Here is a 15711-nt window from a genome sequence, read left to right as displayed (position 1 = left end):
ATTAGACATGATTTGGGAAGAAAGATGTGTCATCCTTGCTAGGCCTGGCTTTATGCTAGTCAGGCCTTGCAAAAAGACAGGGTTTGTATCCAGAGCTGATTGCTAGAGAAGGGTTCAAATCATCACTGACATTTTATTTTAAAAAAGATATCTCCTTCAAATACTGTAAAAAAAAAAATATGTTAAAATCATTCAGTTGTATACTTCACCGATGAACCAATTCTTTCATATAAATAAATAAATATACATAAATAAATTTTAAATTTCAATTCCATCATTGCTTGTTTGTATGTGTTTACACACAGAAAGGCATGTGTGATTCTAGCCCCCTAAAGAAAGCACTGTTTCAAAAAGTCCTGAGGTGGACTCACATGGTGCAATGGACAATCTGACGGAATGTCAGACAGAAATGGAACTCCAGTGTAAGAATGACTGCACAAGGATTTGAACTTAAAAATGCTTAACACTTCCCTTTGGTTTATAATGAACCATTCCTTGTATGCACTATGATAAACGCAAGAGTTTTAAGCATTCCAAATTAAAATAATGGGCTTAGAATGGCCATGAGATATTTGCAACAATTTTCTTTGATGAGTGCATGGAAAGGTGCTCATAAAATTCACTGTACTTACGTCCAGTAAGCTATGGGCACTGTCGCTACTCTCTTTGTTTGTTCTACACATGGCCTGGTAGTCATAAAGTGTAATTCTACAGAGAAGAACAGAAAACTGCTTGACTAAAAGGAGAAAACACAGTGGAGTAAACGTGGTGATATGAAACAGTCTGCTCGCAAAGTAGACAGGAAAAAAAAGGGGAAAAAAAAGGAAAGGCAGCAGGGAAAAGACGGAAAGGGATTATTAAAATACATGTTGCACAAAGGAGAATAAAGGTGAGAAACTATGTGAAAACTTGGTAAGGATTTTATCAGACTGCAGAACAAAACAAAAGCGTAACTGTGAGAAAAAAGGGAAGATACATATACAGTGTAACACACAATGAGATAAACAATGTGAGGAAGAGAAGAATACACATTCAACACAATGCTTAAACAATTGGTTCTGGACTGAGATCAGCACATTTAGCCCCAGGAAGTGAAAGAACCTATGCATTTGAGGGGCTTCTCACAACAGACCATTCAAACTCCAGAAAAGACAAAATGTCACTTCTGCAGATTTTAACATCTCTAACATAACGAACTTGAAATAACAGTGTTGCTTCCAAAGAGAGAAGTGATATTTCAATGTATTCATGGAACAGACAATTGAGGCAGGTTGGGTTTCCTTTTGCATCTTTTCACGAGGGCAAGTATTTCATGTCAGGTACGTGTTGCAATCAACACACGCTAGAAGCCTCCTCAGATGCATAATAAATGGCAGTTTCTTTCTGCTTATGCTTTTACTCATTGACACACTTCAGAGATCTAAATGTAAAATCCAGAACTCAGAGATAGTATATGGAGTTGTGATTATTTCTCTAAATCTGTCCGTCCATAGAACAATTAACAGATTACATCCATACATAAAAAGAAGTTAACATTGGTAGCAGATGCAAAGAATCTGTAGCTGATAAGTTACAATGAATGTAGATACATGAATGTTACTAGCTTTATTTGAATATATCCATTTTACTTTCGCATCACCAGAGGGACAAGAGAATACAATTGGACATATATGTCTTAAAGATGTATGAGATGGGACTTCAACATTTTGCAATGTGTGCCTTGCTTCTAAGTGAAGTGGAAAGGAGCGCACACAAGTTCAGCTATGGAAGGGATGTCCCAGAAGCTGCCAAAACCAGGTCATGAAATGCATTCAGTACCACCATAAGGCATTCTGCACTGCATGCCATGAAACATAGCAACCTGTACCGACAAAACATTTTAAACTATTATGGTAGAAACTGTATACAATTTCTTCTGATCTAATTTTGTGACAGTAACCATCACTAAAATCTTCTTTACTATGCACTATATTTTCTTTTTGGCTTACAGGCAAAATATCTAAATATATTGGATCTTGCAGCTTCAGCTAAACATTTAGTACTTGGTCATAGAGCTTACATCATTCATTTCATCTTATTTTCAGAATAGAAATGGCTAGGAAGCCATTGTTTTGTGGACTGGCAGAGAGAGGCACATGGTAGACAAACGCATAACTAGAGACCTAAACATGGGTGTAAGTTGAACACTGACCATCTTTGGCAGAATCACGCCCACAGCCAGATCCGCGCACACAGATCTGCCAAGACAAACAGAGCAGTACATGGTGTAAGCTGTGCTGCCTGTATGGCATGCAGTAATACACCACTTTCCCTAGCATTCTTTTATTTTTTTCCCCTTTAGCCATGGTCAGAATAAAACCCCCGTAAGGTAATCTCTACAGCTTGCCTTTCCAGTCCTGATTGACTTGACTATTTTATTCCTCTACTGTTAAGAACTCTACTGTATGTCCACATGGATGTGCTAGTGATGGTGGCAAAGAGATACGTGCACATACAAGACAATTTAAGGATTTTAACGTGCTCTCTGCAAAGCAGTCAAAGAATTATACTTGGATGATATGGTCTCATTAATCTTGAGTGCAACAAGTTGAATAGCACTCAACTTTGTCTTCATTCTTTGTAAAAGGCTTCATAATAAATTTTGGTGACCCTTTATTTGGTACTGGAAAATGCAATCATTTTCTCAACTTTCAGATCATGCCAAAAATTAGATCAAACTAAAACCACTTGGTCAATCTGTGAACTTTGTTATCCTGTTAAGAACTGTTAACCAAATGCTATTATTGTGCACCAATATGAAACATTTAGAAAAAAGCCTTCTCCCCTCCCCCAGTATTTATGCCTGCTAGTATTACAGTTAAGATAGACAGAACAGTTTCTTCAAATGCTCAAACATAAAAGACTGTAGTTTGTGCTCACACAAATAATCAGAAATATAACTGATATTGTGCCACAACACGCTAGATTTGTGTATTATTGTACTGTACTGCATGGAATAGACAAAAATCTAGAGCTGTATTATGAGTAACTAGAATAAAGATGTTAAAATTTGTGTAGTTAAATAGCACCTCACTTACAAGGGAAAAAATATTAAAGTTTTAAGTGATGGAGAAGAAGAACAGTTGTAAGAAAAATGTCAACATCAGTATGGAACACTATAAAGTTGTTGTTTAGAAATGCTTGAATATCATCTATGGATGATAAAACAAGCTTAGCTGTAGTAAATACATTTGAAGGTGCTGCCACTGTGAAGATTCTGGTTCAGGAACAAGTTTGCAAAAAAAATTTAAAAAAAAGAGAGAAAAATTTTAAAAGGGCCAATCTTTAGAAAAGTGCATGCCAGATGTAAAAAAAAAAAAAAGCCTGGAAGAGTTGGAAAGAGTTCTAGTTTTTAACCAAGTATTCCCATGTCAGTGACTTTCAGAGTGCGCAGGTTCGACACCTATCTGAAAGTTTCTAAAGACTACTCAAACTACTGTAATACATAATGTACAAAATATACCTGCCAAAACACTATTGCCAAATGATCTTACAAAGACCTGATTCTTTCGTGCTAAAAACAAAAAGGAATTTTGCACTACACTTCAAAGATCTGTGGATGAAGCCCATAGCCATGTTGAAATCTGAACACTACAACATATTGAATCAATTCTAGACTCTCTGTCTCTATGAATGGTATTGAAGCTCAGTATAAACGAGTTCCAAGGCATTAACAAATTCAAATACAGTTTTGCTTTGTTTTGTTTTTATACTTGTAAATGTAACAGTAAGAGCCTTCCAGCCTTATTCCTTGCAAAGGCTACTACAGCACTGGTAGTCAAAACAGTACTCTAAGACACTGTAGTGCTTCTGTGTTCAGGTGTCATTTCTCAAGTGTTATTTTATTGCTAATGTCTTTGAGATTTTACCGAATAATCTTTCCCTCATTCAGGCAGACTTAACTCACTGTTGCAGAAAGAAAGGCTTCCAGATTACCCTTTTTGAAGTGATTGTGTTACAGTTTTAAATAACTGTTTGCAGCTACCCGTATCCTTTTCGACTGACTATACTTAGCGAACATAATTGCCTGCTTCCCACAATCTAATTTTAAACCCATCTAGATGCCCAATTCTATTCTGTGTATTACAGCACTCCACAGGAGAGCTTTGCTAAAGACAACATGACTGGGGCTTTCTAACATACCCATGCTGCTAACTGCCCCCATTCCCACACCTCATCACTGAAGTCTGCGCAGGAATTGGTTTCAACGTCAGACATAGGAGAAACCCAAGCTGTGTGCAACTGTCTTGAGCCTAGTGGAAGGTAACTTTCTCAAAATTAAATGAGGTGTGCAACTTCAGGAGACAAATAGATTTCAGCAAAAAACATTTCAGTGTTAACTTCCAGATACAGCAAATTCCAGCCTTATACTCTGCAACAAGAAAGTGCAAATCTAGTTCAAGAAAATTAAGACCTGCCAGCAGTACAGGCTATACCAACAGATGTATTCTATTGCTTCCAGCTTGATTGTCAGCATACATATGGATTTCTAGGTGGCAGTGTGAAATATCATCACTGATAACAGCTGAAGAATTTTCAAGGCATAACATTTCATATACCTTGTCATCAGTTCAAGATAGTTGGGGATTTTCAAATAATTTATAAGAATAATACACTTATAATGGAATAAACATAAGAAATGAAGCATAGGAAGCCAATGATAAAGGAAGACCTAATTTTTTGATGTTGCTGTTTCCCAGTGGTCCACGTGAGAATTAACAGTGACTAAAGCTTACTTCTGGTGGCAAGGTGTTCATTAACTCAGACAGAAGATGTGTTCAGCCTGCCTCATACTCTTGCAAGGAGGAGGAGGAGGGACAGTACTGAATGTTCTGAAGAATAAGTCTGTGTCTTACGTCTAGAGAGGGTCCCTGCTGGGAGATAGCAGCACAGTGTATGAAGTTATATACTGTTTCTTTTCTGGCTCTCCTTTCATTTACAAATCATCAATACCCAGAAGCAGTCAAACCAATATTTTTCATCACCAAGGAAATGAAAAAAAAAAAAAAAAAAGCTTAAAAATAAATCAGAGCATTTTGAGAAAACGAACTTGTCATCACATACCTTTGCTTTGAATTCAGCTATTCCTAGTTGCCAAAGTGCTCCAGAGCAAAAATATGTAAAACCCACAACTCAGTCTGCATTTTCAGCTTACAGAATGACAATTCATTTACACTGCACATGTCTGAGTTTCTCCTTAGGTGGGTAAAAGGATCCCAAAATACTAATTCTCTCCATGAAATTCGTAGCAATGTTTACAGAGATGTAAATTCAAATTACACCCAAGCTGTTTTGAGACATTAATTTTATATGTCACAAGGACAAGATAGGAGTAGAAAACATCCACACAGCAAGAAGAGAGTTTCAGAGCATGAGTACAAGATGTACATCTGGCAAATGTGAAAAAAATCAGGTCTAGTTCCTTGCCACTGGTGATGACAAGAGGGCAGTGAAGTATGTTATTTTGTACCTGCAAGCAGCATACAGCTTGGAACAAGGTCTGTTTGTAACCCTGCACTACACAGTCTGCTATATTATTCTCTTTGACAGCTATTTCATTGATGAAAATGGAAAGTCACTCTTCAGAGCAGGATAATTACATATTATTCATCTAGAAATTGAAGAATCAGTGTGTATGCTTAATAAATACTCTGTAGTGAAGATGACAGTTAATAGGAGATGATAATAATGTTTGAACTGAAATAAATTGCGAAGCTCATTAGTTTTTTTTACTAGGACATATAGTGAAACAACAGTTTTAAGCTGTAAGAGAGTAGAACTAAATTGCATATAAAGAAGAAATTTTTCATGATGAGTGAGCTGAGACACAGGAACAGGTCACTCAGAGAAGCTGTGGGTGTCTTATCACTGGAAATGTTCAAAGTTGGGTGGGATGGTCTTTGAGCAATCTGACCTAGAGAAAAGATGTCTGCACCCATGTCAGAAGGGTAGCACTACAAGAGCTTCAAAGGTTTCTTTCAATCTAAATCATTCTGTGATTCTGTGTATTTATGCCCTAAACATGGGGTATGTCTTGAGCTCACTTTTACAAAATAAATCACTACTGAAGATAGAATCTTTATAATCATTTATCCAATAACAGATTCAGTAAACCCTTCTGGAATTGTTCGTTTACCGTACTACTGATCTTCTCCAAAGTATAGATCTACATTTAGAAACGCTTCCAAATAAACACAAAATGAATGCCATTATATTTTTAAAGGTTAAATCAATGACTGCAGAAGTACACATGAAAATAAATACTATTTATAAATATAGCAGTCTCATATTCACACAATTTCAAGAATATTTAATTGAATCAAATGCTTAAACAAGACAAAGTAGCCTAAGCTAAACAGAAGAATATCCTTCATTTGGAGGCTGCGCTGCCTCAGTGGGAATTAGCAACCTGATCAAACAGTTACTACTTTCATAATTCGGCTTTAGAAATGTTTTGCTCTCTTGGAGTGGCTTAGCAAAGGGTTTTGAATTTTTGTATGATCTTATAACCCGGAGGCAAAACACTTGTTAAGTTTGGAGTACGAAGTGAGTCAAGTCTGGGAGATGACAGTCGGCCCCTTTGTGAGTGCATTTAGAGAACACACGTGAAGGATTTGGACTGCACTGTGCCATAAGGGCATAAACAGTATGCATTATTCGCTAGGAAACATGTGAGTAAAGACAAAGGAACAAAGGATGAAAAAGGAAGAAACCAAGGAAGCTCTCAAAGCAACAAGAGCTTACTAGAGTGAGTCTTAGCATCTGGAAAAGCTGGAACTTGAGGATGCACTATTTCAGTCAACTATCCTAACAACACCATGAGATACCAAAACACAGGTTTCTCCTCAGAAACCAAGAGCCTGTCTGGTGGAAGCAAAACTGTTAAGAGGAAATGATGCTGCTTCCATATTTGTCTTATGGAATTGCTTAGCATTCCCTGTACTGGAAAGTACCAAGCCGTTTTCAAGTCAAGAGATTCAATTTTCTGTAACAGATTTATTAAACTCATTTATTTGGGCATCTCATTACTTTGATGGATCTTGATTTTCTGAATGTTATTATTTTTCTTTATATTTTCATGCTTCGAGCCATCATTTTTTCCCCCCACTGTTTTTACATAAGCAGAGTATTGAGGAATCAATAAAGACATATTTTTTTTTCTGTTATGTGAAGCAGATACTTTTCCATAAGCACATCTTAATTCATTTAATAATGAATTTAAATTATGTTTTAACTATTTAATTGTATGCAATATTCAGGGTATAAGGTAAACATTATTTTCCTAAAAGAAATCACAGAACGTCACATTGCTGTGGAGACACTGATACCATTTTTTCCTCTAAATATAAAATCCATAAACTAAGAAAATATACACACGTATATACATAAATAGAATTCAAAAGAAGTACTGAGTTTAAAGAAATTAGGGAGGGAAGGAGGTATTTAAGTTCACTTTAAAAAATAAACAGCTAACACAAAAATTGAATTTCATCCTGCTGCAGGTTGAAAAGAAACATAGTCAGGAGCAAACAACCCCCTTTTGTTTAACACCTCCAGCTCAATCCTGAAAAGAACTTCTCTATCCCTCCAAATGAGTGGTAGTTGAGTGAACTCACAAAGGGTTATTTCATTCCTTTTGTGGCCAGAGAGCCTGAAAGCCGGTATGAATCTGCGAGGCAGCAGCACGTATCTGCACTCCTACTCAGGTTATTGGTAGCAAAGGAAGAGGGCTCCCATCCCCACAGTTATGGGGCATGTCAGGAAACTCTTCTGCAGAGAAGATCAGGCACTGTGGAACCTTCTACCTCTAAAAGAAATGAAAAAGGAGCAAGACGAGACCTGAGAGGGCAATGTTAGGTTTATTTCAGGTGTTGGTTGGTAGATTTCGTATTAGAACTAAGTTGCAAGGAAGGATGGGCTCTGGAATGAATGGCTAAGATCAGAGCTTGGTCTCTCATTTTGCCTTCATGCTAAGAGCAGCAACGACACAGGAAATGCAGTGTGTATCTTCCTGTGCCCTCAAGATAATGTATTTTGCCACTGCGCCATTCTATTTTTTTCTCTTCTCTTATTCCGTAAGATAAATAAATATTGGAAAAACAACTTCCCTCAATTAATAACCTTAAAAATACAGTACATGTGCCTGAGTTGTTCATTAGAGGCAGCAAAGATTTTTTTATTCAAGTTAGTGGAATAATTTATTTTAAAGGTCTCATCCAGCGCAGCTCGAAGACAGTTTGTTTTCTGCTGCTGCACTGAGCTATCTGCTGTACAGCAGGAAAAGCAGGTGGCTCATTTAGAGCAATTACACCACGTTGATTCTCTCCCATTTTTAACTGATTGGCAATGACCAGTTTATTGTTCTTAAATAATTGGCTCATCGTGTTTTCATTTCTTTAGCTTGCAGCTCTGTTTCATGGAGCTAGACGTTTCATTATCTGTAACTCCCTCATAGCTACAGACCAGAAATATCCTGAGCCAATGATCCACGTCAAATTGGTGCCCACCGCAGCTTAGGTGGAATACTCAAGAAGCGCAGCCTTTGTTTTCTCAATTGAGGTGCTCACCACCATCAATTGTTCAGTAGATACACTGAAAGCTTTTCTAGCCAGGACAAAAAAAAAAAAAAAAAAAAAAAAAAAAAAAAAAAAGGGGGGGGGGGACAAATTAAAGCTTTATCCTTTGATTTTAGCTGCACTTTTTTTTTTGTTTGCATTAAATAAAATTCTTCAGCTCTTGTATAAACAGATCTTTCCATTGTAGAGCTCATTCTATAAATAGGTATTACTTCACTTCCTTTTATAGCACATGTTAAGAATGTAATGCTAAACACATAAAGGTTGCCACCCTCAAAGAATGAGGATGTGGGATGATTTAGTGAGCGCTAGATCTTTCTATTTCAGGTCAGTCATTTACTGCGAGTGGTATTCAGCTATAATGCACAGAGTAAAAGCTTTCTGCCTATAATACACATGGAAAGCTTTCTGCCTTTAAGAGAGCTGCTTTACCCAGGAAACACAAAAGCCATCTGTTCTGAAAGCCTCTGCGTACACCCTGCGTGCAGTAACTAAATTCAGTGGTTGATGGGAACAGCGATGTGTCATTTTTTTATGCTAGAAATGCGCAGGAAGATAAAAGTGAAAAGTGCTATGCACACGGACTGCACTTCTCTCATGCTCTTGCACGAGTTGGAAGGGGACAAAGGGATAAGGAACAGTTCTCAGGATGTGTGAAAGCCATGAAGACTTCAGTGCTGAGTTACAGGGAGAAGTTTTCTTTTCCAGGATGCTTAATTTATTTCAAATCACACAATCAAATCACCATTAGTGATGTTGTCATGATGATAGCAAGATTAAGTCAATAGTCACAGAAATGTTCAAAGGTCAGTTAACATATGAGGCGAAAGAATTACTGGCAGAACACTTTTAGAACAATAGGGCATCGTTCCCTCTGTGATTTGAGCAATCTCCAAGTTTTTACAGGTCAAGATGTTTAATGCTTCACCAGTGATTTGCTCTACAGCCATTTAGAACTGTTCAGTAGTAGATACAGCCTAATCTCATTTCCACTTGAGCACAGTGGGAACAGGAGAGGCACAAGGTTTTAGCAACACAGTCCAATAAAAAAGGAACTCCCTGTTGACTGTCTCCAAAACGTTTAATGAAATGTGCATGGTATCAAATTATCATACAGAATACAGAAAAAAAAGGCATAATGAGAATCAATCCAGCTGTCAATTTTGGCCTTTCTTTATATGACTTCGGTTTTGTTTTATTTATTTTTATTTATTATTTTAAACATTTTGTAAAAGATAAAACACTGATGTAATTCTTACCTCTTAAAGGAACCCATTGTTAGTAATTTGTTCATCACAGCCCCTTCAATCTCCCCAAAAAAGTTACCAGTCTGCAAGGGAAAAATACAAAAAATTACCAGATGTAGAAAAATGCAAAACAAAAATGGATATAATTTAAACTGGCATATTCTATGATCTGACAAGAGTTGGTTTGACAGCTACATAGATAGGTTTTCATGACTATTGCTACATAAAAACTGAAGAGGACTTCATAGTCATGGCAAGTTACACAGACTAAATTATTACCCCTGAGCAGATGTGAGAGCTTATACAATAGATTGAGGGACATTATATAACATCTAATACCAGAAATAAAAGTCATCCCAACCTAAAGCTTGCAAAGGAACCACATTAATCTGATCACAAACCCTTGTGATTAAAATTTTACTCAGAAAGATATAAACAGGTTGTGAGAGGATTTCATAAGCGGTCATAAAAAAGCATTGTTTATAATTCCTGCATGACCTGTTTAAGGAACCAGGACAGTACATTTCATCAGTCCTAGAAATTTTAACTTCATTCAAAGTCATTTTATACTTAAAACCACTCGGCCTGATGAATTACTCATTTTGTCCTTGTTCAGTAGATGTGGACTAATAAAAATAAATCTCTTTTGAGAAAGCAAACATTCACATTATGAATTTGGTATGCAACATGGAAGTGACTCCATTTTCTGTAGCCATTCATATGGAATTCAAAAATCTTGTACGTACAGCATTTTTTTTCTAGGTTGGGAAGACATTTTCTCATCTGAGGACCTCAACTCCCATAAGGATCAAGATATGTTCTCCATCGCGTTTAAAGGGAGAAATCCCACAATTTATTGGTGGAAAGGGCACTACACTCTCAAATTGCACGAATTCCATAGGTTTTGTATGAACTAAACGCCAATTCCATTACAAGGAACTTACTTGACCTCAAGTATGCACCTGGGAGTTTGCAGGCAGAGAAGTTACAGTCCAAGCCAAGAAAATGCATTCCTCTACCTAAAAAGCAAGTATTGCCTTTTTTTCTTTTTTTAAACTCAGGGGAAACTTGGAACATTTTCCAAAACATATGGGTGTGCAAAATCTCCTAGAAACAAGAGGAACATTTGTAGTTTATATGACTAAAAATACCAGCTTCAATAGCGCTAGTTGACTGATGAAGAAAGATTATCCTAACTATGGGAGAGGCAGTCAGCTAATGTCAAAAAGCCCAAACCATAAATGACTAGTATAACCTTAGATAGCAATAAACATGATTTATTAAGTTATACTTCAGTCTTATGAAGACATTTCAGTGACAGTTCTTTCCACAAAAGCTCCGTTTGTAAATGCTAGTTCTCCCCAAAGTAGTAACACCCAAACAATTGTTATTTTTTAATATATTTGGATTTAGTGGTAACTCAGATGAAGAATTACAGTGCCCCAGGACAAGACTTTTAGAGTGGTTCAGGCCATTTCTGGAAAGTCCAAAGAAAAACAGCACTGAAATAAGCCCAGAAAGGTGAGTAACTGAAAAGGCATCATCCCACGTCCCTATTCCTTCCTCCCCCAACAAAGAAAGAGCGTATACATATATAGATAGATAGATAGATGTGTGTAAAAAGCATAGACTGTAATTATCATACTATTACTTTAGTGTTACATCAACAAAACTGACCATCTGTGGCTTGGATCTCTCCTAACTAATGGTTGAGTGTAACAGCAGTTAACCAGCTAAATATTTTGAAGGAGCTACCAGTGCTGGATATGGCAGAACAGGAATTAGCACCTTATGCCATGACACGGCAGAAAGGTTTTCTCCCTGTATATGTACATAAGGAGCAGTGACATAGGAACAAGATTCCATAAATCTTGCCAGTAAGGTTCTTGAAAAATCTGAATTTTATCACCTGTTTCCTGACATTCTGTCAGCAGTGCATGATTCGTGGATACTTTCCTTCTTTCCCAGAAAAGAGATATGTTAGTTTGGCTTTTAGACTCACATACATTTCTGATGCTTTACCAGTAGCAACTTGAAATCTAAGTCATTATACATATCTAGCCTAATGTTTGTCCAGCATCTGTCCATAATAGGTTCTTCAAAGGAATATGTACCAGCTAGTATCAGATGACCTACCAAAGGAAAAATGTCTTCCTAATCATATTTATTGGCTGTAGCCAACTGCCAGCTAGCAAATGAGCTGCAAAAATACTGTATGCAATTGTATACACACTTGCACACAATAATCTGGGAGAATAACCAGATAAAAAGTTTTCAGTGCATCAAGATTATTCTACAATGAGTGCTACTCTTTGGCTCAACTAAGTAAAAATACGTACTTAATAGTAGAGGGAAAAAAAACAAAAAACACTGTTTCTAACATAACATATTTAAATAACATCATATTTTTGGTTCATGTAATTTTATGGGTCCATCTTGGAATTATATTCACAACATGCTTGACATTCCAAAAGGATAAAGCAATGTATGTAATAAAGTAAAACAAAATATTAAATTTCAGTCCTTGGTTTTGCATGAAGACAACATATTGTGAAGAATGATTACTTCAAAGCACAGCACATTATCTGTTGAGCAGTTAATGCTCTGGTGTAGTATAGGAAGGACAACAGTTTCAGAAAAAGTTTGCTTCTCTTGTTTACTACTTGCTAACAGACTTTTCAAAGTGTCAACCAAAATGGAACAAGGTACAGAGGACAGTGAGGAAATGTTATCCATCTACTTCAGAGCCATGAAAAAAACATCTGTACCTTTTAACTTTCAGAAGTGTTAGATTTAAAGTTGATGTATTTCATGTTTTAAATCTAAAGGCAAAATGCTCAGTTTGGCTTCTTTTTCACCGTCCACTTAGAGGTTTGTTTTTTTTTGTAGCTCTCCTCTCAAGTCACTCTTCTAAGTCATCCAGAGCTCTTTATGATAGCTATGTTTCTCAGTAACCAACCTCGTCACAACAAATTTAATTCACCTAAGAGCTAAGTAAGAACATGTGTAAATCCTATTCACAGTACCAACACATAAAAGAAATTCAACTTCAGACAACTCTGGCATAATTGGGGCACCATCCCAACTGTTTCCAGGCAAAGTTAATGAGGATAGTGGTGGGTTCTTCAAAAGGCTCACAGAATTGAACTGCAATACACTCTTCAGTCATTTTCCAAGAAGCAGAGCAAATCAATGTTTTGAATGTTCTCCATGAATCACGATCCTTGTCCTACATATTGTGGTGCTTAGTTTTTATCCACCAGTAACTGTAATGTACTCAGAAAGTAAATTCAACAAACAGCTGCATATCATTTCATTATCTGAAGTTTAAATATAAGAGTTCTACATCCCCAGCCTCCTCATTCTCTTCTCATACTTTACTGGTGGCAAAATTCTACAGAGACTCTTTCTTCTGGGGGTAAAAAGGTCTTGTGGAAGGAAAACCTTCTTGCAGCAAAAAAAAAGCCCTCTGAAGGAATGTTTAGGAGTTTAAGAGCAGAACTCACACCAGTGGGAGATAGAAACTGAGCTTCTGTCACATTTTATTGATGGAAGTTTTCAGTGTTATGCTACTAGTTACTTAACATTTTAAGACAGCGACCTATTTAAGAATAACAACTGCATAAATGTGCTACATGAGAGGGCTGAATAAAAATCTTTCACTTACCTGCCCATAGTCTTCAGACACTAGGATAAATCCATTGTTGTCTATTAGGTAACAGTTGATTGCCTGAAAAAGTAATACGAACGTACAATTCTAACTTTAGTTTTAGGATGCAGTAATGTTATTTCATTTACCTCCAAATGACATTCTAAATGAATAAAGCCATCAGATTCTTCTAATGGCTAACCTAACTTCTAAGTGTTGTCTCCACCAATGGGATGTTATCTGATTTAGACTTTTATGCATATAGTTCATGCAAAACAAAAAGATGTATATAGAAAAAGAGGATGTAAGATAAACTGTAAACAAATATGAAAAAGAACAGGGTCAGTGTTTTTTTTTTAATTCATGCTTTAAAATATTTCCTTGTAACAAAGTTGCAAAGGCACAGAGCTGCTACTCCTGATGGCTTATCCTGTGTTGGGAGAAAAACATCAGCACAATGTCATTACCCTAATGATGTATTAATGAAAACACAGTGTCTGCCTGGAGGACTAACAGGGGACCAGGTAATATTTTTTAATTTGGTCAGTGGGGGAGGGAACCAGAAACTTCTGCATAAGAGGCCCCACAGGTCTCCTAAAGCTTTTCAAATTGTGTTTTTAATTGGGAACTGGATCCAGAGGTAAGACTGTTAGCTTTTCGTAGGTCAGACTTATAACTTGTATAAAGCAAGATAAACTGAAATCAGTGCTTCCCTCTATACATTCATACTCTATTTTAACCTCAAGTGAGTTATTTGCTACAGGCAAAGTTTTAATTACTGTGCTTCAGAGTTTAAGCATAAGGTACAACTCAAACCATGATATAACTCAGTTTCTCTTCATCAATGCCAAAAACCTACCTCAGTGTTAAATCTATAACATATTTCTATCATTGGTCTAAATCAGCTAATGTTTCTAGTGACATCTTTGTTAAAAAAAATAATAATAATAATAAAAAAAAGAGTAGGATGGCTTCCAATACAGAAATCATCATGGCTTTGCTTTTAATTCAGAACCTTTCCTGCTGTGAAGAGGCTGAACAGAAAGATGGCGAAATGTGCCTTCTGCTAATCTCTGTGCGTGCAGTAAAACCTCACTGCTGTTTTAGAAAGGAAAGCATGGGTGATCCTGCAGCAGCACTTGCACAGTTTGATTTTTCAAGATTTCTGGGTGAGTCTGACTCTGACTCTGTCCATGTATTATTTCTGTTCTGTGGGACTTCAGAAGAAGAGGGATTTACAGAAATGTTGGCAGGAATTTAAGCTGGTTTTTTTTGTTGTTGTTTGTTTTTGTTGTTTTGTTTTTGTTGTTTTTGTTTTAAAGGGAAAAAAAAGTTAAAGAAACTCAAATCAGGCAAAAGTTTGAAAAGAATATAATTCCCTAACACAAGTGTAGGATATGCGTTCTAATAGGGGAACCTAAGCTGCAAGCCACCCCAGTGGCAGAAAACCTGTCAAAAAGGAAGTCTGAAACAACTAATTTCCAACCTTTGATCTGCCAGGAAACCAAAAATTGGCAAACGCAACGTGAAAAGCTGATGATGCTGGCAAAGATCTGAGTAGAGCTAATGCATTCAGAAGAGGCAACTACTTAACCTCAGTGGTGTGTGAAGAGTGGAATTTCAGAAGTAGACTGTAACTCCAGAACACTTCTATCCCCTAAGTAAACCATAAACCTCCCACGAACTTTATAGGAGAAGAGCTAAGACAACAAAGACCTCTTTCAAGGATACATATTTGCAGTCATCCTGCATGAAAGATTAATCTAAAGACAGAGCATTAGAAATAGTATTTCTCTACAGCATGGAAAATGTTGAAGAGTAGTTACACTGGACAAGAGAGTGTGGGCATCATTTCATAGCTCATGGATTATATCCAGTCGGAAAACCATTGTCCTGACAAAAAAATTAGTAATCATATATTGAATCTCTATGCCACAGTCATGCAATTGGTATTTTTCAAAATTTAAAATTATATTAACAACTTAGGATTGGTATTTCATATGGGCAGTTGGAAGAATTTGCATTTTGCTGTGTGAAGATAATAGGGTTTCTACTTCTACCCATTTTAGAAACTGAGAAATTTAGGCCATTCATTCATCTACCCACCAGCAAGATAAATAACTTCTGCTATCCAGTACTGCATTAAAGAATCATTCTCAGATGAAACTTAGCACTGACAAAGCATAGTAGGGTGCATTTA

The 15711-nt window shown here is 36.6% G+C and overlaps 1 protein-coding gene across 1 annotated transcript in view; it reads right to left on the bottom strand.

Moving 5' to 3' along the window:
• Window positions 1–15711, bottom strand: part of CACNA2D3 (calcium voltage-gated channel auxiliary subunit alpha2delta 3) — a 395571-nt gene that overhangs the window by 25305 nt on the left and 354555 nt on the right. The window contains exons 29-31 of the mRNA XM_090148165.1: window positions 13530–13592; window positions 9875–9945; window positions 633–708 (exon numbers count right to left, since the gene is read on the bottom strand). Of these exons, the coding sequence (XP_090004291.1) occupies window positions 633–708; window positions 9875–9945; window positions 13530–13592 (210 nt within the window). The remainder of the gene's footprint in view (window positions 1–632; window positions 709–9874; window positions 9946–13529; window positions 13593–15711) is intronic.

This window comes from Phasianus colchicus, chromosome 11 (assembly GCF_987193195.1).
Source record: "Phasianus colchicus chromosome 11, bPhaCol1.hap1.1, whole genome shotgun sequence".
NCBI classification, from domain to species: domain Eukaryota; kingdom Metazoa; phylum Chordata; class Aves; order Galliformes; family Phasianidae; genus Phasianus; species Phasianus colchicus.
The sequence above is the reverse complement of the archived record's forward strand: the minus strand, read 5'-3'. Positions and strand labels throughout refer to the sequence as shown.